The sequence below is a fragment of the Malania oleifera genome, chromosome 12 (genome assembly GCF_029873635.1).
Source record: "Malania oleifera isolate guangnan ecotype guangnan chromosome 12, ASM2987363v1, whole genome shotgun sequence".
Lineage (NCBI taxonomy): Eukaryota > Viridiplantae > Streptophyta > Magnoliopsida > Santalales > Ximeniaceae > Malania > Malania oleifera.
The window spans coordinates 68,603,493-68,629,584 of record NC_080428.1 but is presented as its reverse complement, the minus strand read 5'-3'; the positions used below and the strand labels follow the sequence as shown (position 1 = coordinate 68,629,584).

Sequence of the window (26,092 nt, the reverse complement as noted above, 5' to 3'; positions counted from 1 at the left end):
TTGTGGATTATCTTTTTAAAATCAAATTGATTTTTCTCTAGTTTTCAAAATAGAGTAGAGTGATAAGTGATGGTTCAAAATCACTTCAAACCCAAAGTTTAGTGTTTTTTTTTTTTTTTAAGGAAAATAAAAGATAAAAAAGATAATTTTTTAGTAGTAAATGCGTGATAACATTTGTTATTCAACAATTTTGGATCTCATAATTTGAGTCTTAAATAGTATATTTAGGCTTGAATTCCTTTTAAAAGTGAAGTTACTCTTGGAAATTACCTTTCTAATACTTTCCCGTCTTAATTTTCATTTCCTTGAGGACTTTGAGAACTGTATTCAGCTTCTTTTCGATCAAGTATGTATCCTTATTTGAAGTGTTTTTTTTTTGTCTTTTGCTACATATGTTTCCTTGTTGAAGTTGGACAAGAAGAATTCAAACATTTTCTTGAACCTTAAATTAGTCATATCCATATTTTTGTGATCTACAAGTCTCAATTCATAATTGAGCTAAAACAAGATTTGATATCACCGAAATTGGTCTCTCTTGTTACGCCTCATCACATTACATGTAACCTTTTTTCAAGGGAGTTCTTCGATTGTTTATTGTAGTCTTTTTGCTTTGAATCAAAAGATCAAGTCTTTAGGATACAATGACTGAAGAGTGAAGGCTCATGCCAATAGCTCCGAATTGCTGCGAAACGTTCTTTTCTAGCTGATGATCCAGACCCGAATTTCATGCTTGAGGCAAAAACTCAAAATCAGACCCACAGAGCTCTTTCCAAAACACCACTACTCTACATTTTCACAAGATCAAAAGCTTATTTCTCTGTTGAACTCTTGCGCGGATGCCCGTGAAATCTCTCAAATCCATGGCCTCATGGTCAAGACAGGCCTTGACCGCATTCCTTTCACATTGAGCAAGCTTCTTGCATCTGCCATTGTAGACATAGACTATGCAGCATCAATCTTCAAACATGTTCAAGACCCAAATCTCTTTATGTTCACTACCATGCTCAGAGGCTTTTCAGGTAGTGAAGACCCAAAACAAGCTCTCTCTCTCTTCAATCATGTTAGGACTTTGGGAATTGTGCTTGACCAGTTCTGCTTCATTACCACCCTCAAAGCTTGTGCTCGTCTGTTGGTCATACATTGCGGCCGAGGGATTCATGGGTTAATTCTAAGATCTGGGCATGGACTGTTCATCAATGTCATGAACACCCTCTTAAGCCTTTATTGTTTGTGCGGCAGCATTAGAGATGCCCATCAGTTGTTTGATGAATGTCCTCAGAAAATAGATTTGGTTTCATGGAGCACTTTGTTGGGCGGATATCTTCATGTGGCTCAGCCTACTATGGTTATTGAGTTGTTCAGGCAAATGGGTAGAAGTGGTTTGGAATTTGGCATATCCACAATTTTGACTGTTCTTTCTGCTGCTGGTGAATCAGGAAATCATACTGGAGGGGAATGCATTCATGGATACTGCATCAAGATTGGCTTTTGTTCTGATGTGAGCCTGTCTACTGCTTTGATTAGTATGTATGCAAAGACTCGGCGTGTTGATTTGGGGCGTAGAGTTTTCGACGGAGCCCCTAGGAGGGATGTTATTTCGTGGAATTGTTTGATAGATGGGTATGCCAAAAGTGGTCAGCTGGAAGAATCATTAGCTTTACTATGGCTTATGAAAATCGAACAAGTGAAACCAAATTCCTCTACCTTGGCACAATTGCTTTCATCTTGTGCAGCCTCAGGGGCCGCGAGTGTAGGCCAATGCATCTATGACTATGTGGAGGAGGAACAAGTGGTAATGGATGCAGTTCTTGGCACAGCTTTGGTAGATATGTACTGTAAATGTGGGTTTCTCGATGAGGCCATTGAAGTTTTCTACAAGATGGGTACCAAAGATGTGAAATCTTGGACTGCCATGATTTCAGGCTATGGGGTTCATGGGCATGCGAAAAATGCCGTTGAACTCTTCTACAAGATGGAGGAGGAGGGGTTTATACCCAATGAAATCACTTTCTTGACAGTTCTGAATGCATGTAGCCATGGAGGGTTGGTCGTTGAGGCAATGAACTGTTATGAGAGGATGGTTAAAAAATATGGATTTTCACCTGGGGTTGAACACTACGGATGCATGATCGATCTCTTGGGTCGTGCAGGGTTGATAGAGGAAGCATATAAACTAATTAAAAGATTACCCACCAAGAGTGACACTACAGCATGGCGTGCATTACTCGCTGCTTGCAGGGTGCATGGAAATGTTGATTTGGGGGAACGTGTGAGGAGAGAGTTGATAGGAACCCACAATGAACACCCCACTGATTCATTACTTCTTACTAGCACTTATGCCATTGCAGGAAGGCTGCCTGATCATACAAAAATGCAGGAGATGAAGGAAGAGAAGACAATGGAGGTTGACCACTGGTCAATTGAAAACAGGAAGGACAAAATGTCGAAGGAACCTGGATGTAGCATAATTGAGATGGATAGTGAACGTTGGGAAGATCTGAGTACAGTTCGGGGCCTGGTTAACTAGGTAAATTCTTTTTCAGATTAGTCATCTATTTTACTGGGAGCACCAATAAATTCAAGAATCTTTGTGGGTGGAACTCACAACCCACATCTGTTTAAATTTTATAGCTCAACAAATTCACCCAGCGAGGAACCTACATGTTCATTGATCTGAACAATGTCCAAGGATTGATCCTGCAAAATTTTTCAACTCCAAAGTTCCCTTTTGCTCAGATGAAAATAGCAAGTCAGAATTTAATTTTCAAAGAAAACAAGCATGTGGAGAGAATTTGGCTAGAGAGGCCACAAACAAAGCAAATATAATTAAATTTAGATTCCAAGAAGTTTGGTAACTTGCCGGGTAATGTTCTGTATTTACCCCAATGGTTGGGAAATTAGGTTAATATTCATACTGTGAAAGCATTAAGAGAAACTGAGCCCAAGTAGGCCAGTTTTTTCTGCAGGGGGGACTTTCCCCCATGCAAAGCAAGGAATGGGCTCCCAGTCTCTGTTGAACAGCAACAACTAGGGTTGCATTCAGGTTCAACTGAAGATTTTATTTTTTATTTTTTAAGAATAACCACGGAAATAGGAGTTTTTTCCCATTTTATTATTAACGATAAATAAAATATTAAATAATACTCTGAATGGGAAAAAAATTCCCAAACTAATGCTTACGTAATCTCGCAGCTTGATGCTGCGAGATTTAAATTGATGACCACTAAGAAGATGATGTGTGGCAAGTAGAAGATCAAATCTCGCAGCTTAGAGCTACGAGATTTAAAGAAAATAGCCACTGAAAAGCTGACACGTGGCAGGGAGCAAATCTCGCAGCTCCGAGCTGCGAGATTTAGGGTGAGGCGTGGAAAAAATTCCTTCTCGGCCATGGACTCGAAGATCTGCGTGCTGGACGCCTGCAATCCCACCGTCGGTCGTTGCGTCCTCCGTCGCCCTCCGTCGTTGCGTCCTCCGATGCCACCCTCGGCCGCGACCTCGTCGAAATCGGCGTCAACGACGTCTTCTCCGTCCCCGGCATCTTCAACCTCACCCTCTTCGGCCACCTCATCGCCGAGCCCGGCCTCAACCTCGTCGGCCTCAACCTCCGTCGTTGCGTCCTCCGATGCCACCCTCGGCCGCCACCTCGTCGAAATCGGCGTCAACGACGTCTTCTCCGTCCCCGGCAACTTCAACCTCACCCTCTTCGGCCACCTCATTGCCGAGCCCGGCCTCAACCTCTCGGCAACTCGTAGCAACAGTAGCCGCCGCTGCCGCTCTCTGCTCCACTCGCCCAACCTCCCTGCAACACCTCTTGAAGCAGAACTAGTCCTCGCTGCCACCGTCGCCAACACCCCTTGCCGCCGTCGTCGCTCACCATCCTTGCCGGCAGCATCCAGTTAAGTTCCCTGCAACTCAATCAGTGGGAGGCTTCTCTGTTTAAATCTCGCAGCTCCAAGCTGCGAGATTTTCTCCCCTTATGCGCCACATGTTAACTTCCCATTGTCTATTCTCTTTAAATCTCGCAGCTCCAAGCTACGAGATTTGGTCTTGCCACACGTCGTGTTTCCAGCGGCCCATCACTTTAAATCTCTGCGAGATTACGTAAGCATTACTTTGGGAAATTTTTTCCCAATCAAAGTATTATTTAATATTTTATATATTTTTAATAATAAAATGGGAAAAAACTCACGGAAATAGCCTTCTGCAGGCTCCAGTCCGCCAGATCTGCAGGGAAGCTCATAATTCTGAAACTGACACGGATCACCTGTCAGGATTGTGCTTGCGCCTGTGTTATCTGGTGTTTCTATTGTAGTCTTTGTTCTTTTTAACCTTAAGCTAGTCACGACCGCAGCCTTGCAAGTTACTTTTGGTTTGATGGAAATGCCTGTTCTTATAAAATAATAAAGTGCAGTTGCTTATAAATCCATGGTGAGGAATAGGCAAGAAACAACTGTTCTCAAATTTCACAATGGAAGATTTCTTCATTTCTTGTTATGATGGAATATAGAAGGAATGGTTGTTTCTTCTGTTCTTAAATTCGTAATTGTATTCCATCTTCTTTTTAAGAAATAACCATTCAGTGAATCAAGCGTAAAATTAATTTTCAAAACTTCAAGAATTTAAGAACGAGGAAGATGTTGGAAACCGAGATTTAGTTGAGATAGGTCACCACACATCCCGCCGGGGAGGGGGAGGGGGGGGTGGTGGGGGCACGAATGCAGCATTGGGCTGAGTTCTTCATTAGACTAGACATATGCTTGCTGAAGAAATGAAAAGGGGGCTGGGCTCCCATGTTTCTTTGGTAAATGTGTTAACAGTAAATAATAAGAAAAGAAAAAAGAAAGTCTGAAAAAAGAACGAACAATCCTCAGGGACAAAAGTGAGGATACAAGCCTCAAATGAAGACGCATGAAGCTTTGTTAGCTTTGACAAGAAGAAAATTTACAGCCGCACAGATTTAATTTTGGCCACAGAATACCTAAATTCCTGATATTTTTTTTCATTTATACTTTTTTTTTAAAAAAAAAAAAAAATAAAAAAAAAATCCTTACTTATCTCATTCCTCATTTCTACCTGCCAATATCTGACCCAGGATCCTTGGGTTGATCTCCACTGAATGATGGGAAAAAGGGGAATTTACAGTTTCCAGTAGAGGGGGGAAGGGTCATTGGAAACAGGCAGCTACATCAGTTAGTCAGGCTTCGTTCTCTTGCAGAAGAACTGAAGGGGCATTTGCCGACTCTCACTCTGAACTTCGTATGTTAAGCCGCTCACACACTTTGGTGCCATTTTCAGCCCACCATTCCTCAGCTTGTCCCTCTGTGAAACGTTTCCGACTGTTGAACAAAATCCAGACGTTCAATTCCATGGGAAGAATAAACCAAATTAATAATTCAAAAGAAATATTAAAACAAGCACCATTGATGCTGCAACACAATAATTTTTTCATAAATATTAAATGACTTTTGGCAAACACCAAAGAATTTTCTGCCACTTATCAAGGCTCAAAGAGTTCGTGCATGTTGGAAAAATGTTAAAAGATGCATGCAACTGATCATGCTCGTAGATGCCACCAATTCTCCTGGGTATGGAGACAATTGTCTCTGCACAATGGCAGTGCCTAAACAGTAATAAGGATAAAAGAGAAACCCAGCTACCAAACTGCTTAACCTCATTGTGAAGTTGCTACTGTACTTATTTATTTATTTACTTATTTGTTGATGTAATTTACATTTCTTTGTGGCAATCTTTGTTCTTAAAAGCCAGATCCACTGAAGTTTTCACACAAGAACATCGAAGGGCAATCTCTGATTAGTTATGTGTGAGTTGAAGACATTATAAGAACATAGAAAGGCCAACAATTATATGGTTTACTGATATCCTATAAATAACAGGTAATATGGCCTAAAAACTTTTGATAAGTCATGCTATACATATTGAGTTTCATTCAAGAAGGGAAAAATACAAAATAAAAAATGATGATGCATTGATACCTGAAGCGTACACGTCTGAGTTCATTTCCACCCCCCGGGGAAGAGGAAAGAGTAATGTATACACCCGGTTCATCATGTACCACCCACTCTGCCTTTTCAGTTTGTTCTTTGGTACTACTAGAGTTCTCACTTTGTTCCTCGGTTCCACTAGAGTTCTCAGTTTGTTCCTTGGTTCCATTAGATAAGACTGAATTCACTGCAATACTGTTCAACTCACTTGTGGGAGAGATTGGGGCTGTCACATGGTTCTCCTCAGAAAGTGCATTCAGAATATTGGAGGCGTGTCTTGCAAGAGAACCTGCTTTCCTGCCGGCTGCAGAACATGATTTGCTACAGGCTGCAGAGCCTGGTCTGCTGGTGACAACAGATGTCAGTTTGGGTTTGGAAATATGTTCTTCAGATGCTCTTTCAGCCATCTCCTTCAACTGCAAAAAAATAAGGATATTTCCTTAGTATCAGAATGTTGACTATTAAGGCACATAAATACAGAAGTAAAAACCAATATCCAAGCCCATCTCCAGAAGAAATAAAATATAAACTAAAATTAACTAAAGAAATTGGTTGAGGTCTATAATTCCATGTTTCCTGTTCCTTTTTCATTTTAATTGGTAGGCAATAAACTGCAAATGCTTCCTTTGCCATAATTTTAGGCAAAAAATGAATTAAACAAGGAGGAAAATAAGAGTTAAGGTGCATATAACTCCACCGAGTTTAGAACACAGACTCTGACAGCTTACAACTAAATAAACATTCAACTAACCTCCAAAATATTCTTGTTTCAACAATATATTGAATAATATTAAGACAAAGAAAACTCATGTCTGAGCACAAAGTGGAAGTCAGGAAGAGGAACTTTCCAAGTCCATTGCAAGCACATACACATCTAGCACGAGTATCTATTTATTCAGCAACCACAAGAGTCAACCAGTCGCACAAATGTAATATCTTCCATATATGCCTAGGCATGATATTTTCACACTGAAATCAATCCAGTTAGATAATCTACTCCACACATTTCATTTACAACCATTCTCAATTTTCTTTCTAGATAGTACAACACTACAACATAATGATGTAGATCATATGATGACTGCCTCTCAGCCCAGTAGTTTGCTCTTACAAGCAGAACATGCTTAAGCAATCTGAAAAGGCTAAAATGTAAGCATTGCTTTTATATGTGTGTCTGCATGTGTATTGCTAGTGTGAACAGTCATACTGCTAATCCAGGAAAACTGGAATGAACACAGTCAAATTCTGGGCAGTGAAGGTACAATCTCTGCATAATGGAGGAGAATATTGCACGTCAATATGCATAGTAATTTAGAATTGTATGCATGCATTGTTCCCACCTTGCTATATAAAACCCCTGGGATTGTATCAAAGCATAATATCTGAACCCATAGAGAGGACATCATGAAACACAATCCGCAAAAGACATGAGCCATCAGTTTTGAATGTTGCTTCTCCCACTTTTTGTCGTAGGAGCTCCTCTGTTCTAAAACTGTTATATCAATGTTAAACCTACTTCTGGTATTCTGTATCGTATCCTGTAAATGAGTGAAATTACCATATTGTACTAAATTATGACATTGAACTTTCATGTGCACAAATGCACAATTATGAATGAATTGTAAACTATTCAATGTTTGCACCCTTGCAAGATAATAAAATGGCAGAATGCATGCCCAGGATTGGTTATGGATGCACCTAGTGAGGTTTGTACAAATCCCAGTCCTCAGATGTGCTAAAGAGTGTGGTCTTGGAGGGGGCTCAAATTAGGTTTGTTAAAGGGTTTCTTGACCCTTAAGCCTCTTCCTAGGCTGCTGAAGCCCGCCACATGTCATTTGTTAGATGCAATCCATTTTCTTCTCTTACCTTGACCATGTGTGATGTATCACCACTCTGTTGGGCCAACAATTGTCACTTTCTCCACATGTCATTTATGATATGCGATCCATTTTCTTCTCTTACCTTGACCATGTGTGATGTATCACCACTCTGTTGGGCCAATAATTGTCACTTTCTCCTTGGTTGAGACGTGACATGTTCACTTGGCATTCTCTTATTGGAGGATAACAATCCACATCCATTTGCCTCTTCCTTGTAGATAACTCCAACCATGCTTCAGCAGGGGTCTTTACATAAAACAATCAATCTTTCTTTCTCTCTTTCTCTCTCTCTCTCTCAAATGCCCTCAACTTTTCGAATCCCACCAGCATAATCCCTTTAGTCATCAATCATCAGAAATCCTTTACCTACCATCGTTCATGCTACAGCCTACAGCTTCTGAGGGGCTGCTTCGTTCTCTTCTTCAGGCCCTCTTTGGAATATCCACTACTTGTGCATAATGTAAACTCTCCTCATTCATCAAGAAACCCCATGGGAGCAAGCCCCCAACGAGGAGCAGCCCTTGCAAGGAGCAGCCCTGCGAGAACCAACCCCTGGATTTGGTGGTAGGTCCTCCACAGTCGATTTGTTGAGATTTTTTTTAATACATGAAAAAAAAAATGAAATTTTTTCTTAAATTGAATTAAAATAATTATTTTTGGTCAATCATATCTGAGTTAGAGATTGAAGATGGGATGGTTGATCTCTGCTTTTAGCTTCTTGCTCCTTTCCTTCTACTACCCTTCCTAGGCTCTCAACTTACGAGTGCAAGTTTGAGTTGGAGTGCTAAGATAGAATATTGTAGAGATCTCCCCTCTTCCTTCCAAATGCCTTTATATCTTCTAACCATATTGCATCTTTTATGATAACTTCTCTTTTTGGAAACTTGAACTAACTTGCTTTTGCCAAAATTTCCTACTTTGCATTGTCTTCTCTTCCACATTTAATAAGTTCTGATATATGAGATATTTTTCCAGAGCACATGAATGAATTCCTGTGCAAGAGAGCTCTTTTTTTCAGATAAACAAAAAACTTTATTAGATATAGAGAAGGAGAATACAACAACCAAAAGGAAGAAGAACAAAGAAGAAAAGCTGAGAAAAAGATTACAAAACCCGTCTACTAGAGCAAAGCAGCCCAGTCCTGCTATAGATCTGACAGAGGTAAATACCTAAAGAAACCATTTGTCATTTGCTGAAACCCACAGCGACGCAAGAAACATATCATCCAATTCAAAAGCAAGTCAATATGAGTGACCAAGTTCATAAAGATTCTGGCATTCCTCTCCAACCAAATACACCAGCAGATAGCCAAAATGAACACTGACATAAAGCCTCTCTTTCCTCCCCCTTACCGAAAAAATATAAAACAACTTCAAGGAGGAAGGGCGCAGAGAAGCTCTCTAAAAATGCCAAACAATTACTCTAGAGGGTCCAAGAGAATTATGAGGTCAGAACAAATGAGAATAGGTCTCACTGCTCTTAAAAAAGAAAACATATATAAAACTTATAAGGTCTCTGTTTTTTGAAGCAAGTCATTGGTGTTAATTTTTCCAAGATCTCTGTCCACAAAAGCACCTTGGAAGGGGCTTTGGATTTCCAAATGAAAGAATGAGCAGAAAAAGGAGTAGCATTAGGCGCACGAGTCAAATGAGAAAAGTAGGATTTACAAGAAAAGTCCCCAAAAGAATCAAAGCCCCAAACTCTTCTATCACTCTCTGATTGGAGCAAAGGAGCAAGTCTCTCTCACTAAGGTTCCTCACAAAATGAAAATCCATAAGTGCCCACTCTCTTGCAAGTGAAAAAAAGCAGAGATAGAGACAAGGGGGTACATAATAGCCAATGGAGCTTCCCCTAACCAATGATCTTCATAGAAAAGGAGACTCCCAATTACCAACAATGTATCGAACATGAAGGGAAAAATGATGATTGTGAAATTGACCCACATTGAACTTTCATGTGCACAATTTTTAATTAATTGTTAATTATCTTATGTATGCACGCTTGCAGGAGGTCAAAATCGCAGCGCATGCACCCACAATAAAATTATGAGGAAACATGGCAAGGTCAGTTCATCAATCTTGCTCCTAGGATGTTCTAGAGAGTCATGTCTTAGTGGGCTCGAATTGGGAGTTCCAGATCCCTTAGCCTTTTCCTAGGCTGTTTAAGCACGTATACAAGTCATTTTGATGCGTGTTCCTTTTTCCTCTTTCTTACTTTGACCATGAGTCACTATGTTGTTGAGCCAACAATTTGTCACCTTATTGGTTGAGGCATGATGTGGCATTCTATTATGAGGATGATAACTCATACCCATCTAGGCATGTTAAATGGGTGGGCATGGGTTAGTCACCCGTTTACTCATTTTTGACCCATTTATACAAAATAATTTAACCCATTTATGATCCTATGCATCTAAACATGGGTCAACCATTTACCTATTTAATTTTAAGACATGTGAACCCAATTGCTGGATACTGCATGAAATTTATAGCATTATATAGAACCGTTGCCACATCTTCCCTCCATCCTCGAGGGTTGTTTTGTTGTCCAAAATATCTAAATTATAGTATTACTTACATAACTACGCAATTTAATATCAAATAATAAGTGTAGTCAATACTATAATTACTACCTACATAATTACGTGCATATCTAAACCGAACTAACTGTATTCAAACCAAACTGTCCATAATTACAAAATTATGTATATAGATATATGGATTATATTATTATGTACGTGATTACATAGTTTAATTTCAAAAATAAGTGCGGTAAATATCATAATTACGTACCTACATAATTACATATATATCTAAATGAACCAACTATGTAATTATGTAGACGCACATTGATTGGTACAAATAATTGAACCAAACCAATTACGTATATAAATAATTATGGAATTATGAGCATATTCAAACCAAGCTATCTATAATTATGTAATTGGGTACAAAGATATCCATATCATAGAATTAATTATGTACTTAATTATATATTTTAGTCTCAAATGAGAGGTGCAATAAGCACCATAATTATGTACATATATAATGACATCAATTGAAAGAATTATATAATCATGTACATACATAATAATTGGTTATGATTACAAAAAACAAACCAATTACATGCATATATAATTACGTAACTGCGTATGAATTTGAAATGAAGCATCCATAATAACGTCATTACGTATAAATTTTCAAATTATAGTATTAATTATGTTTAAAAAATTGCCTAATTATATAGTTTAGTTTCCCCGTAGAGGTGCCAATACCATAATTATGTACATATTTAATTGATCTCTCCATAATTTCGTAACTAGGTATAAAAATATATAAATTATATTATTAATTATGTAATTACGAACTAAGTAGTTTAATTTCAACGAAGAGGTGCAATCAATACCATAATCACGTACATATATAACTACATTAATATCTAAAGAGAGCCAATTATGTAATTACGCACATACATATCAATTGATTCAGATAATTGAATCAAACCAATTATGTACATAAACGTATATAGATATATGAATATTACTAATTATGAAATTATGTAGTTTAGTTTCAAGCGAAAGGTGCAATCAATACCATAATTATGTACATATGTAATTACATACATATTTGAATTGAAGCAATTACGCACTTACGTACATACATATTAATTGATTTGGATAACCAAACCAATTATGTACATAAATAATTACATAATATGTACATATTCGAACTGAACTTTCCATAATTACATAATATGTACATAGATATCCAAATTATAATATTTATTATAATTTCAAATGAACCTGCATTCATTGATTATGCTATAAGTTGATCTTAAATGGGTCGCTCATTTATAATCCATATCATTATAAAGGTGTACCCGAACCCATTTATTTATGGTATGGGTGGATTAATGAATACGGGTTATAATTGCCATCTCTATACCCCCTCTGCCCTCCCCTATAAATAATCTCAACAATGTGTCAGTGGGGTCTTTGGAGACTGACACAAGGTCCCTCCTCTCCCTTCCTCCCTCCCTCCCCCTCTCTCTCTCTCTCTCTCTCTCACACACACACACACACACCAACCCCCATGGCCTCCAGCTTTGGGTCATGCCATTAAAAAGATTGTACTTCTAACTTAAACTTGGAAATTGAGTACATACCTAATTTATAAAATCTCAAAGGAAAATAAAGTGCAATGTAATTCATCTTGAACCAGAAGTGACTTAAACATAAAAAAGAATTCATAATTCATCTTGAACACAAAGCGACTTGAACATAAAATATATCTAACCTGTACAGTTAGAGACTTGATTACTTCTTTAGCAGCTTTGCATTTTTCAGCTTCATCTGCTGCTATTGTAGTAACCTCCTCCAATTGCGTTGACGTTCTTTCTAGTTCAGCTTCGAGGTGTTGGGATTTGCAAGTAAGATCTTCTACCTACAAATATTTCCAGCAACTTTCTAAAAAAATGTCCAGTTCTTGAAAGAATATATTTCAGGAGGCGAGTTATTAGATCAGTTGCTAAAGAACTTCAGATGATCACCTATGGCTTATGGGAAAACTCTTTGGACTCATGGGCAGGACTTCAGATGATAATTCATAGGCATAAATATTTATAATAGGCTTATGAGAAATTCTTGGGACCCATAGCGCAATAAGGTTTCCAATGGGCTAAGGGTTTGAAAAGCAAAGCAAAGAAATAGTTTAGGCAGCACTAAGATCCAGTCATCACATCATAACTGAAGTGTTTTGATTGCATCATCTTTGCTTCGAGACAAGTTTTTGATGAAGGTATCAGACCATTTTGAATAATTTTAAGCTTTTAATGCTGCTGGATAGTATATATATATTTTTTTCATAAAATCCCTAATCTGTTCAAACATTGTGTGGGCCATGCACCACGCAGCACACATGATGCCACTGCCTGACTTTAAATTTTAGAGATAAAAACCCAGCATACGAATAAATGTGATTGATACACAAAAATAGCTAAGCAAAAACTTACTTGTGTCCTTAAATTTATGATTTCTTGGCTAAGACTGTCATTTGTATGCTTCGAATCATCAAGTACTACTTCGGGAGATATTATAAAACTAAAAGATGCTGGTTGTGTTGCAGACTGACATGGACTCGACTTTCCTGAAACAGGAGATGTTCCACGAGAGGCCACCCTGGAACCAGGAACAGAAGATGAAGCAACTTTCTTTGAGGGCCCAGACAAAGATGTAGATGCTTTAAATGAACTATAGCTCCCCCACTGGAAATTTCCTGTCATAGTGGGGAAGATGCGGTTATCATTTAGTTCAAGTTTTGTTTCATGCCCACTATGCCTGTTTTCAGCCTGCTTCAATGAATCAGCAGAAGAAAGTCTGGACAGTTGTCCTTGTAATCTAGGACCCAGACCCTCTTTTTCTGTCACCTCACTGGACTTCAGCAGAAAATTCCCACTTCTGACTTTAGGAATTCGCCTCACAGATCCAAATTCCACAGCCTTCTTCAGTTTAGTAAAACAATCATCACATACACGATATGGCTTGTTCATATTTGGAGCCAACGAAGCCTTCAGAGATTTCCTACTGCTACATGCTTTGCAATAAACTAGTCCACAATTGTAACAATTGTGACGTTTTCTTCTGAAACCAAATGGATTATGACAACCAGAGCACACAGAATGGTCAGCACTTGATACCCATTTATGAAGGCATATAACAGCAGTAAAATTTGAACCACATATAACACTCTTCACTTGTTTATCTTTTAGGAAATCAACAACTGTAGGAAAATTTCTGTCATCACTGTCTCCATGCCCTAATTGGCCATTTGCACCCTTTCCCCAAGTATAGACCTCAGTTTTTGAAGTCAGAACTGCAACATGATGAGAACCACAGGCAATCTCTTCAACAAAACTGTCTACAATTTTACCCTCGACACAAGCAGGGGTTTTTCCATCAACTGTAGGATTTCCCAGCTGCCCATAAGCAGAACTTCCCATAGAATATACTCGGCCTGAGGTTGTAAGGGCAATCGTGAGGTCATGCCCGCAGGCTACTTGGCAAAAATTTTCATCAGCCATTGCAGCAACACGCTCAGGAACAAGTCTGTCTTCTTTATCACCATGTCCAAGTCGACCTTTATCTCCATCTCCCCAAGTGAAAAGTTTTCCAGATGAAGAGCCACCAGAATGGCCAGAAATAGAAGACTCAATGATAATTTCAACAACTGCAGCAGTGTGCCACACACCACAGGCGACCTTTATTGTTCTCAATCCTCTTAAAGATTCCACTTCTCGTGGTATACTTGTGCTGCTATGATCTCCATGGCCTAGGGCACCAAAAGTTCCATCTCCAAATGTGAACAACTGGCCTGAAGATGCCACAGCAGCTGTATGCCATGGTCCGCAAGATACATATGATATGCGTATACCCTCCATATGGCCAGTTACCTTTTTAGGGATCCAATGACTCACCTCACTTCCATTACCAAGCAGACCAGGATTGAGAGCACCATCACCCCATGTGTAAAGATCCCCAGAAAATGTAACAGCACAAGTGTGATACTGCCCACATGCTACAAGTTCTATGTTCATTCCACAAAGAGTGTTAATGAGCTTTGGGTGGGAAACATCTGCATCTACACCATGCCCAAGCCTGCCCCCCGACTCCTCCCCCCAACTAAAGATCTCCCCTTGTTTGGTGACTAGTACTGCATGCCTAACACCACAAGCAATATTATGAACATCAAGCACCACTGTTGATTCCAATGCCTTAGGCAGAAGTGCGTCCATCTTGCTACTAGATGAACTACCAACTCTATGTATACCACCACCCAGCATACCATCACCAATGCCTTCTCCCCAGATGAAAACATCTCCCAAGGCATCAAAATCTTCATGAAAAGAACTATGGCTTGATGAGCTTACAGCACTTGATAGACTAACACGAAATGTTTCAGCTGCAGAGTTTCGGTCATTTGAGTTCTCTACAACCCCAGATAATATTGAGTTTAGAGAATTGGTGGATGATTCAGCTTGAATGTGACTCCTGGCTACTGCAGTATATGATACAATGTCAGAGAATGCCTTTGCAAGTCCATTCTGTGGAATGTTATCAGAAGGAACATGCACTCGTTGATTCTCTCCTGGATCCTGCATTTGTTGACAAATAAGATGATAATAATAAAAATAATGATCGTCTAATTTTCAGAAAATTAATGAAGTTATTGCTACTCACAGATGATGTAATTGAGGGAGAGCTTCTTATATGTCGAGCAAGTGGACTACCTGATGAAACACACTCACCTATTCCGTCACTCTTCCACTTACGGTAGTTACCAGGTGAAATTAAAGCCTTAAGAGCAACAAACCAAACTTCAGCTTCATCCTTGTCCTTGCATATCTGTTGGTAGGTTGACGGTTACAATTTTTAAGTTCACAGAAAAATTAATTTACTGTATTTGCCTATGGATAAATGGATTTCTTGCACAGCTTAGTACAATAAAAATTTGAAAATAAGGTAAGTATTTAGGGCTGAAATGAAAACAAAATAATAGAGGAGATGTGCTCACCAAATCCAAGGATCTGTCATTGTATATAAGAGAAAATGATTGATATTCCTTTTCAGGCCGAGGGTACCGATGAAATATTGGCTGAAAGATGTGACCATATTTTGAAATCTCATGAATATGAAATTGGTACCGTATAAATCATATTACATAAAATACATAGAAAAATCAAAATAATAAGAAAGAAAACATGCAATAATTCTAGCAATACAAGACTAAATATAAAATATAAACTTCCTTCAGACACTTCTTTCAAACATGATGGCCCGATTTGGTAGAAGCATATTTTGAAGGCTACAAAATAGAATTTCACCAGCAGCCTGAGAAGCTGAGTTGGGAGCTCCACGTGTTGTAAACAATAAAAGGGCAATCAAGTTCCACAGCCAATTGATATAATACATCCCCTTTTGAATGAATCCTTCATGTTACAAACGCTTGGGTAATATAAGCAAAGTTACTAAAATGTCTTATACAGAAACATAATAAACCATATTAGTAAATAGAAAACCATACACATGTCAAAATTTCTAAGCAACCCATCTTCTCTAGTAAAATTGTTTTTTGTTCTTGTATCTGTATAGTCCATATTCTAAAGATTTTAAAATTTATTTAGGAGATCATTTGTTTATTTAAGAATCCCGAAAATATTAATTAAAACCTCACATGTAATACAAACGACAAATTGTTATTGGTCATTTAGTATTATTACCTATGTTCGTAACTAAAGAGTTAATGATGGTATTATGGTCATTGTGATGTACTTGGAACATATTATAAACAGAGGGTTAGACATAACATTGTGGTTAGGAAATTTACACAACACCTTAATATTGTATTACAGCCAGGTTCTAAATTCTAATGCCTAAACCCTAAGTATCACAGTCATTGCAAACCGCCTAAAACCCTAAATCCTCTGCATTTCTACTACCTTAGGAGAGCTGCTAGCACCATCATAGACCTGAAAACAGCCCGGCAGCTGCTAGAAGACAGAAGTCACTGCAAAGTTCTTGGAAGATGGTGCACGTTCACAACCATCAAAACCCCTTGAGACCTTGCAAATCCAACACCATAGCCACCCAGAGACACCATGATCTGACTATCCCTAAAATCTCATTGTTCAAGCTTCCCGTATGTGCCGGCCAAAGGCTGGCAGCGCCAGCTCCATATGCCAGCAAGTGAGGCTTCATATGGCAATGTTTTTAGCCTGAACATGTCCTGTGTTGTTGAAATCCATCTATAAACCATATTAGAAAGTTTTTGATGATGGTTTTTTGTTCAAACATCCCACCTTTTAGTTGTTTGAGCGCAGCTCCCCCAGAATGATCATGTCGTACTATTAGAGGTTGTTTGTGACTGGTGATTGGGGCTGTATCAGTGTGTCCGTTGTTTTCGGCTGTTTAACTTTTTGATTGGCTTTGTTTGTGGGCATTGGGATGTAGTTCATGAACCCCAAAAATATGTTCTCATTAGCGACCACAAATTCCACCCTTGTTCAGCCATTGGCAAGTACTATATCTGTCTCAGAGGAGTATTTAAGGTTCCTAGAGCATCATGCATCCCAGTGAGCATCTAATGGCATTGCATCTCTGGCCCAAAAAGGAAATCCTATAGCCTGCATGTCACCTAGTATCTCTCCCACTAGTCCTTGGGTCATTGATTCTGCTGCCATGGATCATGACTGCAATAACCAACCTTATTCTGCCCTAGAGTATTTTGAAAACCTACCTTGAGTTACCTTTGTTGATGGGTCCACTGCTACAGTTAAGGGGATAGGAATAGTAAATCCTACTCCCTCATCTCTCTTTCTTCTGTTTTTGGTATATTCCTAAACACCCCTTTAATCTCATGTTGGTTAGTAAGATTACATATCATTATATTGTTCTACAAATTTCTTTCCTGATTGTGTTGTTATTTCAAGATCTAAAGACAAGGAAGACAATTGGAACAGGATGTGAGGCTCGTGGACTTTACAACTTTGAGTCGCTCTCTCCTTCTATTGCCTACACTATTGGTGCTACACTACACATCCACTGTCAACTGTTGCCTTGGTCATCATTTGTGGGACAAGTTAAAACGGCTAGTTCCTACTTTAACTTCCATGCCCAATCTTGAGGGAGTCTTGTTAGTTGGTAAAGCACTATCAAGTTTTGTTCATTTCCCGAATCAATAAATGGGTTCATGTTTAGATCATTTCGATGCTTGGGGTCCTACTCGTGTCACATCAAAGTTGGGGCTCCGATATTTTGTTACGTTTGTTGATGAATACCCTAGGATGACTTGGCTGCATGGTCTTAAATTTCCATGAAATTGTTGAAATTTCCATCAAAATTTCCACTTTCCATCACCATTGAAATCAAATGGCTGTCAATTTCCCTTTTACAAAATTTCTATGTAATTTCCACAAATCATCTGAAAAAATTATCAAAATTTCAGAAAAAATTATTGAAATTTAATTATAGAATGAATTTCATTGAAATTCAAATTTGAGAATCAAAACCTAGATTGAAATTCTCTTTTAATTTATCTTCTTTTCTTGTTGAAACTAATTATTACTACAACAAGGATATGAAAAGCTTTTAAACTTTTGAAATTATGTGAAAATTTCAAATCAGGTATTAGCTAAAATATTTTATTTGACCATTTATGTCTAAATTACCCGTACTTAATAAATATCTAGTTTAAATATTAATTTCATCCACATTAACTGAATATGTTTAATACCATTATTATATTACAATTATTGCACCTTATACACTAAAACCTGTTCTTGATGTCTTTTGTTAATACAAATTTAGTTCAAAATCCAGTATTATTATGGCTACCAATAGCTTCTTAAGTTTTATAAAAGAATTCCATTCTTTGCTGCATATTTCCATCATTTTTAAAATCGAAATTGAAATTGACATCGACAATTTTACAACAAAATTTTGTACTATTGAAGCCTCAAAATTTTAGTTGAAAATGAAATTTAAGACTTTTCTTTGCTTTAATTAATGAAAGATCATTATGAGTTGTTTAATATCTTTTGTGCCTTCTGTTCTAAAATATGGACTTGGTTTAATGAACTAGTCAAGATACTTCATAGTCATACCACTAGGAATTACTTCAGTACCGAATTCACCACCCATATGACTAACTATAATATGATTCATCAATCATCTCATGCCCACACTACACAAAAAAATGCAGTCACAGTGAGGAAACAAACATATTCTTGAAATCATTCGTATCCTTTTGCATTCAATGAATGTCCCCAAATTTTTTTGGAATGAACTGTGCTGACTACTTGCTCTCTTAACAATAGAATGTCGTCCTTTATCATTGGTGATAAAATACCCTATTTAGTTCTCTTTCCAAAGGCTTCTTTGTTCCCACCTCCTCCCCGTATATTTGGGAGAGTGTCCTTTGTCCTTATGTTAAGTCGAAGAATAGATAAGTTTGATCCTCATGCTATCAAATGTATTTTTTGCGGCTATTTTTATACTCAAAAAGGGATCTCAATGTTATAATCTTATTTTATCTACTCTTTGTCACTATCATGTTACCTTATTTGAGTTTACACCATACTACTCTGATTCCTTGAGCCATGTTGATCTTGATGAGTTCCTTCACCTAGCTTACTAAATTCTAGCATATTATCTTTGCCTAGTCCTCTTACATCTTTATCCAGTTTGAGTTGTTCTCGTCGATTGGATTATTCTAATTTGTAGGTGCATACACAACACGATTCATGGAAGGAAAGGCCCCTCCAAACTTCTTTTTATATGCCTATTGTTTCCTTGCATGATCCTGTTTCCCAAGATGTTGATCTTATTTATGCCTAGAAAGATAAACACATTGATACCCAACATCCAGCCTCTAACTCCATTTTCAATGATTTTTTGTCACCCTCGCATTACTATTTTCTTAGTACTCTATCCTTGTCACTCTTCCAAATTTTGTCTCTAAACTCTAAAGCCTTTATCCCGTTCTAGGTGGAGGACAACAATGGTTGAAGATGTGAGCCTAAATAGGATAATGATACTTGGGAATTGGTACCTCTCCCAATTTGGGGTTGGCTGTCATTGGTATATACTGTGAAGGTCAATCCTTATGATTTTGTAGCTCATCTGAAGGCCTGCCTTGTTGCTAAAGGATATACTCAGGTTTACGGTGTGAGTTTTTTTGAATCATTCTCCCTAGTTGCCAAACTTCCCTCATTTCATTTATTCATCTCCTTAGCCACCACTTATCATTGGCCACTACATTAGTAAGATGTGACAAATGCCTTCTTACATTGTGATCTTTAAGAGGAGGTATATATGGAGCAACCACTTGGATTTGTTCTAGGGAAGTCGTCCACATTGGTGTGTGACATGTGTCGCCTAAAATATATTCTTATATAGTCCAAAGCAAACTCCAAGAGCTTGGTTTGTAGGTTCAATAAAGTTGTGCTTGAATTTCGCATTCCGTGATGTAAGGGTGAGCAAACGGTCGGTTCGGCCCAATTCGGTTAATTAACCCAATTAAGTGAAATTTTCGGTTAATGATTTCTGATAACCGAACCGACTGAACAAAGGAAGCTCACCGAACCGAACCCGACCGAATTACCTTTTCGGGTAATTCGGTTAACCGAATTTAACCGAAATAATTTGAAATTAATTATTAAAAAGAGAATATAATTATAACTTTTTTACTAATTCGAGCTTAATTAAGCATCTCATCTATTAATTTTATTAATAAAAAAGATATTTTGGTATTAAACTATAAGAGTAGAATCACTAGAATCATTAATTATCAATTCGGTTAATTCGGTTAACCGAATTGATAATTCATATTAACCAAACCGATAACCGATTAACCGAAAATTGGTAAAATCGTAACCGAACCGAACCGACCCTATTTCTTGACCGAACCGAACCGACCGAAATTGGTCGGTTAATTTGGTTAATTCGGGTTTCCCCGAATTATGCTCACCCCTATCGTGACGTGCAGTAGATCAATTTGTACTCTGTCATTACACTACCCTGTGACAAGATGTTCTTATACAAGATCTTGATACTTCTATACTCAAGAAATATTTCATTGGACCCAAATCCTTGGTCTAAAATTTAATATGTAGGAAAAGCTTTAGATCTTGGATGCCTTGATCATCATCTCTACATATCACAACATAGTACACATACACAATAAGCAAAATCCTACCAAATGGAGCGTGACAACAAAATACAGAGTGATCTACTACACATTGTTGGAGACCAAAATCAAGTATGACAACACTGAATTCAACCAAACCATGCTCTCGAAGATTGTTTTAAACATATAATGATTTCTTAAGCCAACACAGTAAGCCTAATTCCCCTTGAGCAACAAACCCAAGTGATTGCTCCATATAGATCTCCTCCTAAAGATCCCATGTAGGAAAACATTCTTCACATCTAACGTAAAGGCCAATGACAACTAGTGGCTAAGGAGATGAATGAACATAGTGAATCAAGTATAGCGACTAGAGAGACTGTGTTCGAATAATCGAAATCATACACTTGAGTATATACCTTATCAACAACTCGGGCCTTCAATTGAGCCACGAAACCATCTGGATTGACCTTCACGGTATACACCCAGCAGTAACAACCACACTCTTATCAAAAGGTAGATGTACAAACTCCCAAGTATCATTATCCTATACTACATGCATCCCTTCAATCATTGCATTCCCCCACTCTAAATGGGACAAGACTTCAAAAATAGATTTTGGACGAGCAACATAAGATAAATATCAAAATAATAATATGATGGTGACAAAGAAATTATAACAAACAAAATTAGAGATTAGGTGTTGGGTACTACTAAGCTTACCTTTTTGAACAACAATGGTAGGATCAACATCTTGGGAAATAGGATCACCTAATGAGGGAACTAAAAGCATGGAAATGGAAGCTAGAGGAGGCTCTCCTCCCTCGAGTCACTATGCGGTATACCTGCAAACTAGGATGATCCAAGCAACGAGAAGGACTCAAGCTAGATGAAGATGTAAGAGGATAGGCACAACTATTAGGTTAGGATTTGAAAGGCAAGGCAAAGGAAAGGACTTATTAAGGTAAACAAAACTCAAGGAATCAAAGTAGTATGATGTAGACTCAATAAAGTGACATCAACAGAGACAAAGAATCGACGTAAAGTAGGGCTATAACATTGATATCCCTTTTGAGTATACAACTACCTCAAAAAAACACATTTGACAGCACGAGGATCCAACTTATCTGTTCCTAGAGTTACTGATGGACAAAAGACACAAAACCAAATACAAGAGGAGGAAGGGAGAAGAAAGGAGTCTTAGAGAAGATAATTGAATATGGGATTTTACTACCAAGGACAAAGGATGACATTTTATCCATGAGAGAGCAAGTTATGAGCACAACAAAGCTTCAAAAAATTTTGGGGACATTCATCTGATACAATAGGGTATGAGTGACTTCAAGAATGCCTGTTTTCTATTATGCAACTCCATTTTGTTGTGGAGTGTGGGCACAAGATGATTGATGGGTGATACTAGAATTAGTCATATAGGTACTGAATCGGGTACTGAAGTGCTCCTTAGCATTATCACTACGAAGTATCCTGACTGGCAAATCAAACTGAGTCTTTATTTGGGAATAGAAGGCACAAGAGATATTAAACAATTGAGAACAATCCTTCACTAAACACAACCAAGTCATCCTGGAGTAGTCATCAACAAATGTAACAAGTACTGAAACCCCAATTTTTTTAATATGACATGACTAGGACCCCAAACATCAAAATGAAGAAGCATGAAAGGACTATTTGCCCATATATTGACCTGCGAAGCAAAGAGAACACAATGATGTTTTCCCAACTGACAAGAGTTCCACTCAAGACTAGACACAAAGCTCAAGGTAGGAACTATTTATTTCAATTTTTCCAAGGACGGATAACCAACGCGACAATGTATTTGAAGTGGTGTAGCAACGACTATGTAGGCAATGGTAGAAGAGAGTGACTCAAAGTAGTAAAGTCCACAAGCCTCATGTCTTGTGCCAATTATTTTCCTTGTCTTCAAATCCTAAATAACCATAGAATCAAGAAAGAAGGTTGCAGAACAATTTAGTGTCTTTGTAGGCTTATTAACTAACATAAGATTGAAAGGGAACATAGGAATGTACAAGACAGAAGAAAGAGAGATAGAGGAAGTAGGGTTTACTGTTCCTATCCCCTTAACTGTAGTTGTGAACCCATCGGCAAAGGTAACTTGAGGTAAGTTTTTAGAATACTGAAGGGCAAAAAAGAAGTTGGTTACACATGTCATATGGTTATTAGTAGCATAGTCAATAATCCAAGGACTAGTAGGAGAGATACCAGATGACATATAGACTCTAGGATTACTCGTCTTAGCAGAAGATGCTATGTGATGAGATGGTTGTTGAGATGCTTGATACTGTAGGAACCTTGAAAACTCTTCTTCCTTCGAGACAGTTATAGTACATTATTCATCTAAACAATGGCCTACCAAAGGAAACACACTTTGGGATTAATGACGCTATCCCAACACACACACAACCTCGATACAACAGCAGAAAATCAGAAATACACAACGAACAAAATGCTCTTGGGATTCCAAAAGTAAACTTTTGGACCATCCGAAACAACCACAAGTTAACTTCTGAACCAACCAAAACAAACACAAATGAGTCAACCATTGATTCAACCACGAACGAGTCACCAACAATTGGACATAGCACTACCACTGTTCCATGAGACTCACCAATGAACTATACCCAACACAACACTAGATTACCATGAGTGCATGGTTGAAAAAGATTGGATTTTTTAACAAAAGGCGTGCCCAATAGCTTGATATTATGGTCTATGGAAGTAATCAAGACATTCTACAAAAGAAAAAAGCAAAAAAAATGTGGTTGGAATTTGTCTCACGCACCGATGCGTGCCGACAATTGGCCAATGCATGGGGGCGCATGACGATGTTTATAACAATGGGGTTTTGCAGATCTACAGATCGGAGGGTTCTATTGTTGGTTATATTGTTGGTTTTGTGAAATAAGGAAGGGTTTTGAAGGTTCTGAGAAGGGTAGCGACCGTCAAGGAATTTTTCGGTGACAACTACGTTTTTTGACAATCCCTAGACTTGTTTCTAGGCTGTAAGAGTGTGGTTAATCCTCCTATATAGACTGATTTGCATAGGATGGCTAGGTAGGTTTTGTTGGTGGTAGGATTTAGGGTTTGGTTTGGTGGTGGTGGTAGGGTTTAGGTTGGATCTTATTCTGAGTTGAATAATTGGGTAAAATAGAAGACCCAAACGCAATGATAGGTCTCTCTCTAATTATAAAATATGTTAAGTGCAGTACCAATGAGCACAATACCCTTATTAACATAACTCTAACACATGCTAATAATGCTAAATGACCAGATAACCATTAAGAATTTCAAACTACAAATTTGGATCTGGCAAAATATTTCTCGGGTATATAAGTATCCATATCTCGTATAGGGGTAGTCTTGTTACAAAGGAAGTATGTTCTAGATCTTTTAGATGAGTCTGGGCCATTGGAATCTAACCCGCTCTTGTGCAAATATGGACCTGAATAACAAATTAATACCAGATATGGGTGATTTGTTGGCTGACCCTAGACGGTATTGGAGACTTGTTGGGAAGTTAAACTACCTCACAATCACACAACCAAATATATCTTTCACAACAAGAGTCGTTAGCCAGTTCCTAGATTCTCCCCAAATGAGCCACTGGGATGGTATCATTTGTATCTTGCGATACTTGGTGCAATAGGAGAGGCCTCTTGAATCAAAATTGGGGTCATTGGCATTCAAGGTTATACAAATGTAGATGGGATAGGTTACCCTCTAATAAGAGACTCACAATTGAGTATTATGTGTTTGTTGGTAGTAACCTAGTGTCTTGGAAGAGTGAGAAACAAACTATCGTGGTTCGATCAAATGTTGAGTTTGAATGTGAGGCCATGGCATACACTACATGTGAGTTGATTTGGCTTACCAACATGTTGGTAGAACTTTCTTTTCACACTCACCCAGTGGAGTTGGTATGTGATAAATGATAATCCACTATTTACATTGCCTCCGATCTAGCTTCTATAAGAGAACAAAACATATTGAAGTTGACTATCATATTGTCTAGGAAGATTTTTTTCTTTTTTTTTATAATAACAAAAGAAGATGAATTCATTAGAATAGAAAGAATATACAAAGAGGAGAATAAGAAATCCTCTTAAATAAATTTCTTTTCAGAAAAAATAGAATAAAAAAAAACAAGAAAAACAGTCATTAGACTAGTGAAGCCAGCCAATCCAATTAAATATTAGAAAACCTCTCCCCCCTAAAATAACCAGCAGCAGCACAACCAAGCAAGACTGAATAATGAGTCTTCTCCCATAAAAAAGAGAATTCAGCTTTTTCCCAGTACAAATTCAAGCATTACTTTCCAACCGAAAACTCCACAAAATAGAGAAAACCCCACACTTCCACAAAACATATGCTTCCTTCCTTCTACCAAGATCAGAAAAAGAGATGACCAACAAATCTTTCACCAACAGCAGACAAACACAACTCTCTCCCAAGAGACCAAAAAGCTTATTCCAAATATTCTTACAAAAAGTGCAATGCAAAAGCAGATGAGAAGCTATTTCTGAGGATCAAGACATAAAGAAAACACATCAGGAGAAAGTGCCTTTGAAGATTTCCTACTCTGCACCAGATTGTTAGCGTTAACCAATGTTTCAAAAGGCTCAATCAAGGTTCACCTCAAGGCAGAGCGGGCCTAAAAAGCCTTGAGGATCCATTAAAAAATGCCAAATCCCAAAAAGGCTAACGCATTACATGCTAAGGCTTATGCATTAGTACAAAAGACACACCTTTGTGTGAATCTCAAGTTAGATATGGGTAGAAAATTCTAACTCCATGCATATAAAAAAGGATAGCCATATGAGTTGATTTCTAAAACTCTTGAACCTCAACCTTCCCAAAATAATTGAGAGTTTTATCTTAGATCTTGAAAGTAATTTGAGCTTTGTTATGTTATAGGCTATCTCTTGTCATGATTTATGTAATGAATTCAAGTTAGCAATTTTTGAATGCCCAACAAGAAGTTTGCAAATTATAGTTGATTTTTTTTAACATTATATTTGTGATTTTTATAATTTTTGTTTGTTTGTTAAATATATGTAATTTATTTACATATTTTTATCTAAAAATAAAATTCTCAAAAGGCTTATGCCCCTACACCTTAAGGCTTACGCCTCGCTTCTTAAGGGTTAGAATGTCTTGCCTTATTTGCCTTCACCTTTTAAAACATTGGTGTTAACTCTATTAAGAGCAGCCAACCAAATAAAAGCCTCGACTTTTAAGGAACTTTGGCCTTCCAAATAGTTATATGGAGCTCAAAGGAGATATTAGAATTATTCAGAAGATTAAAAAAATATTTGCAAGAATAAAAACCCCGAAGCATCCAAAGAACAAGAACGACTATACCGCTTCAAAGAAGAATGACAGTTCTCCAAATAAATCAATAAAGAAGAAAGCTCCTCCACCTCCCTATCATTTAGAGGATGACAGTTCTCCAACAAAATCAATAAAGAAGAAAGCTCCTCCACCTCCCTAT

The 26,092-nt window shown here is 37.8% G+C and overlaps 3 protein-coding genes across 5 annotated transcripts in view; 2 read left to right on the top strand and 1 right to left on the bottom strand.

Moving 5' to 3' along the window:
- The first annotated feature begins 614 nt into the window (after positions 1 to 614).
- Positions 615 to 9,970, top strand: LOC131144986 (pentatricopeptide repeat-containing protein At1g26900, mitochondrial). 3 transcript variants are annotated; one of them, XM_058093995.1, is made up of 2 exons: positions 615 to 2,527; positions 9,890 to 9,970. In XM_058093995.1, exon 1 carries the CDS (start codon positions 707 to 709, stop codon positions 2,525 to 2,527), a length of 1,821 nt encoding a protein of 606 aa, XP_057949978.1. In that variant the 5' UTR covers positions 615 to 706; the 3' UTR covers positions 9,890 to 9,970. The 3 variants fall into 3 exon arrangements, with proteins under 3 accessions (XP_057949978.1, XP_057949977.1, XP_057949976.1); XM_058093994.1 differs by lacking the exon at positions 9,890 to 9,970 and adding an exon at positions 2,967 to 3,087; XM_058093993.1 differs by lacking the exon at positions 9,890 to 9,970 and adding an exon at positions 2,632 to 2,840.
- LOC131143990 (A-agglutinin anchorage subunit-like) lies at positions 3,388 to 3,900 on the top strand. The gene has a single exon (XM_058092338.1). The coding sequence runs from the start codon at positions 3,388 to 3,390 to the stop codon at positions 3,898 to 3,900; it is 513 nt and encodes a 170-aa protein (XP_057948321.1).
- The window catches only part of LOC131144985 (PH, RCC1 and FYVE domains-containing protein 1-like), a 36,413-nt gene continuing 15,077 nt past the window's right edge, over positions 4,757 to 26,092 (bottom strand). The window contains exons 4-9 of the mRNA XM_058093992.1: positions 15,451 to 15,531; positions 15,117 to 15,281; positions 12,893 to 15,031; positions 12,178 to 12,324; positions 5,994 to 6,418; positions 4,757 to 5,336 (exon numbers count right to left, since the gene is read on the bottom strand). Of these exons, the coding sequence (XP_057949975.1) occupies positions 5,243 to 5,336; positions 5,994 to 6,418; positions 12,178 to 12,324; positions 12,893 to 15,031; positions 15,117 to 15,281; positions 15,451 to 15,531 (3,051 nt within the window). The 3' untranslated portion in view covers positions 4,757 to 5,242. The remainder of the gene's footprint in view (positions 5,337 to 5,993; positions 6,419 to 12,177; positions 12,325 to 12,892; positions 15,032 to 15,116; positions 15,282 to 15,450; positions 15,532 to 26,092) is intronic.

Excerpts from the sequence above, each read along its gene's own strand:
- LOC131144986 (XM_058093995.1), top strand. The coding sequence starts at position 707 with ATGATCCAGACCCGAATTTCATGCTTGAGGCAAAAACTCAAAATCAGA.
- LOC131143990 (XM_058092338.1), top strand. The coding sequence starts at position 3,388 with ATGGACTCGAAGATCTGCGTGCTGGACGCCTGCAATCCCACCGTCGGT.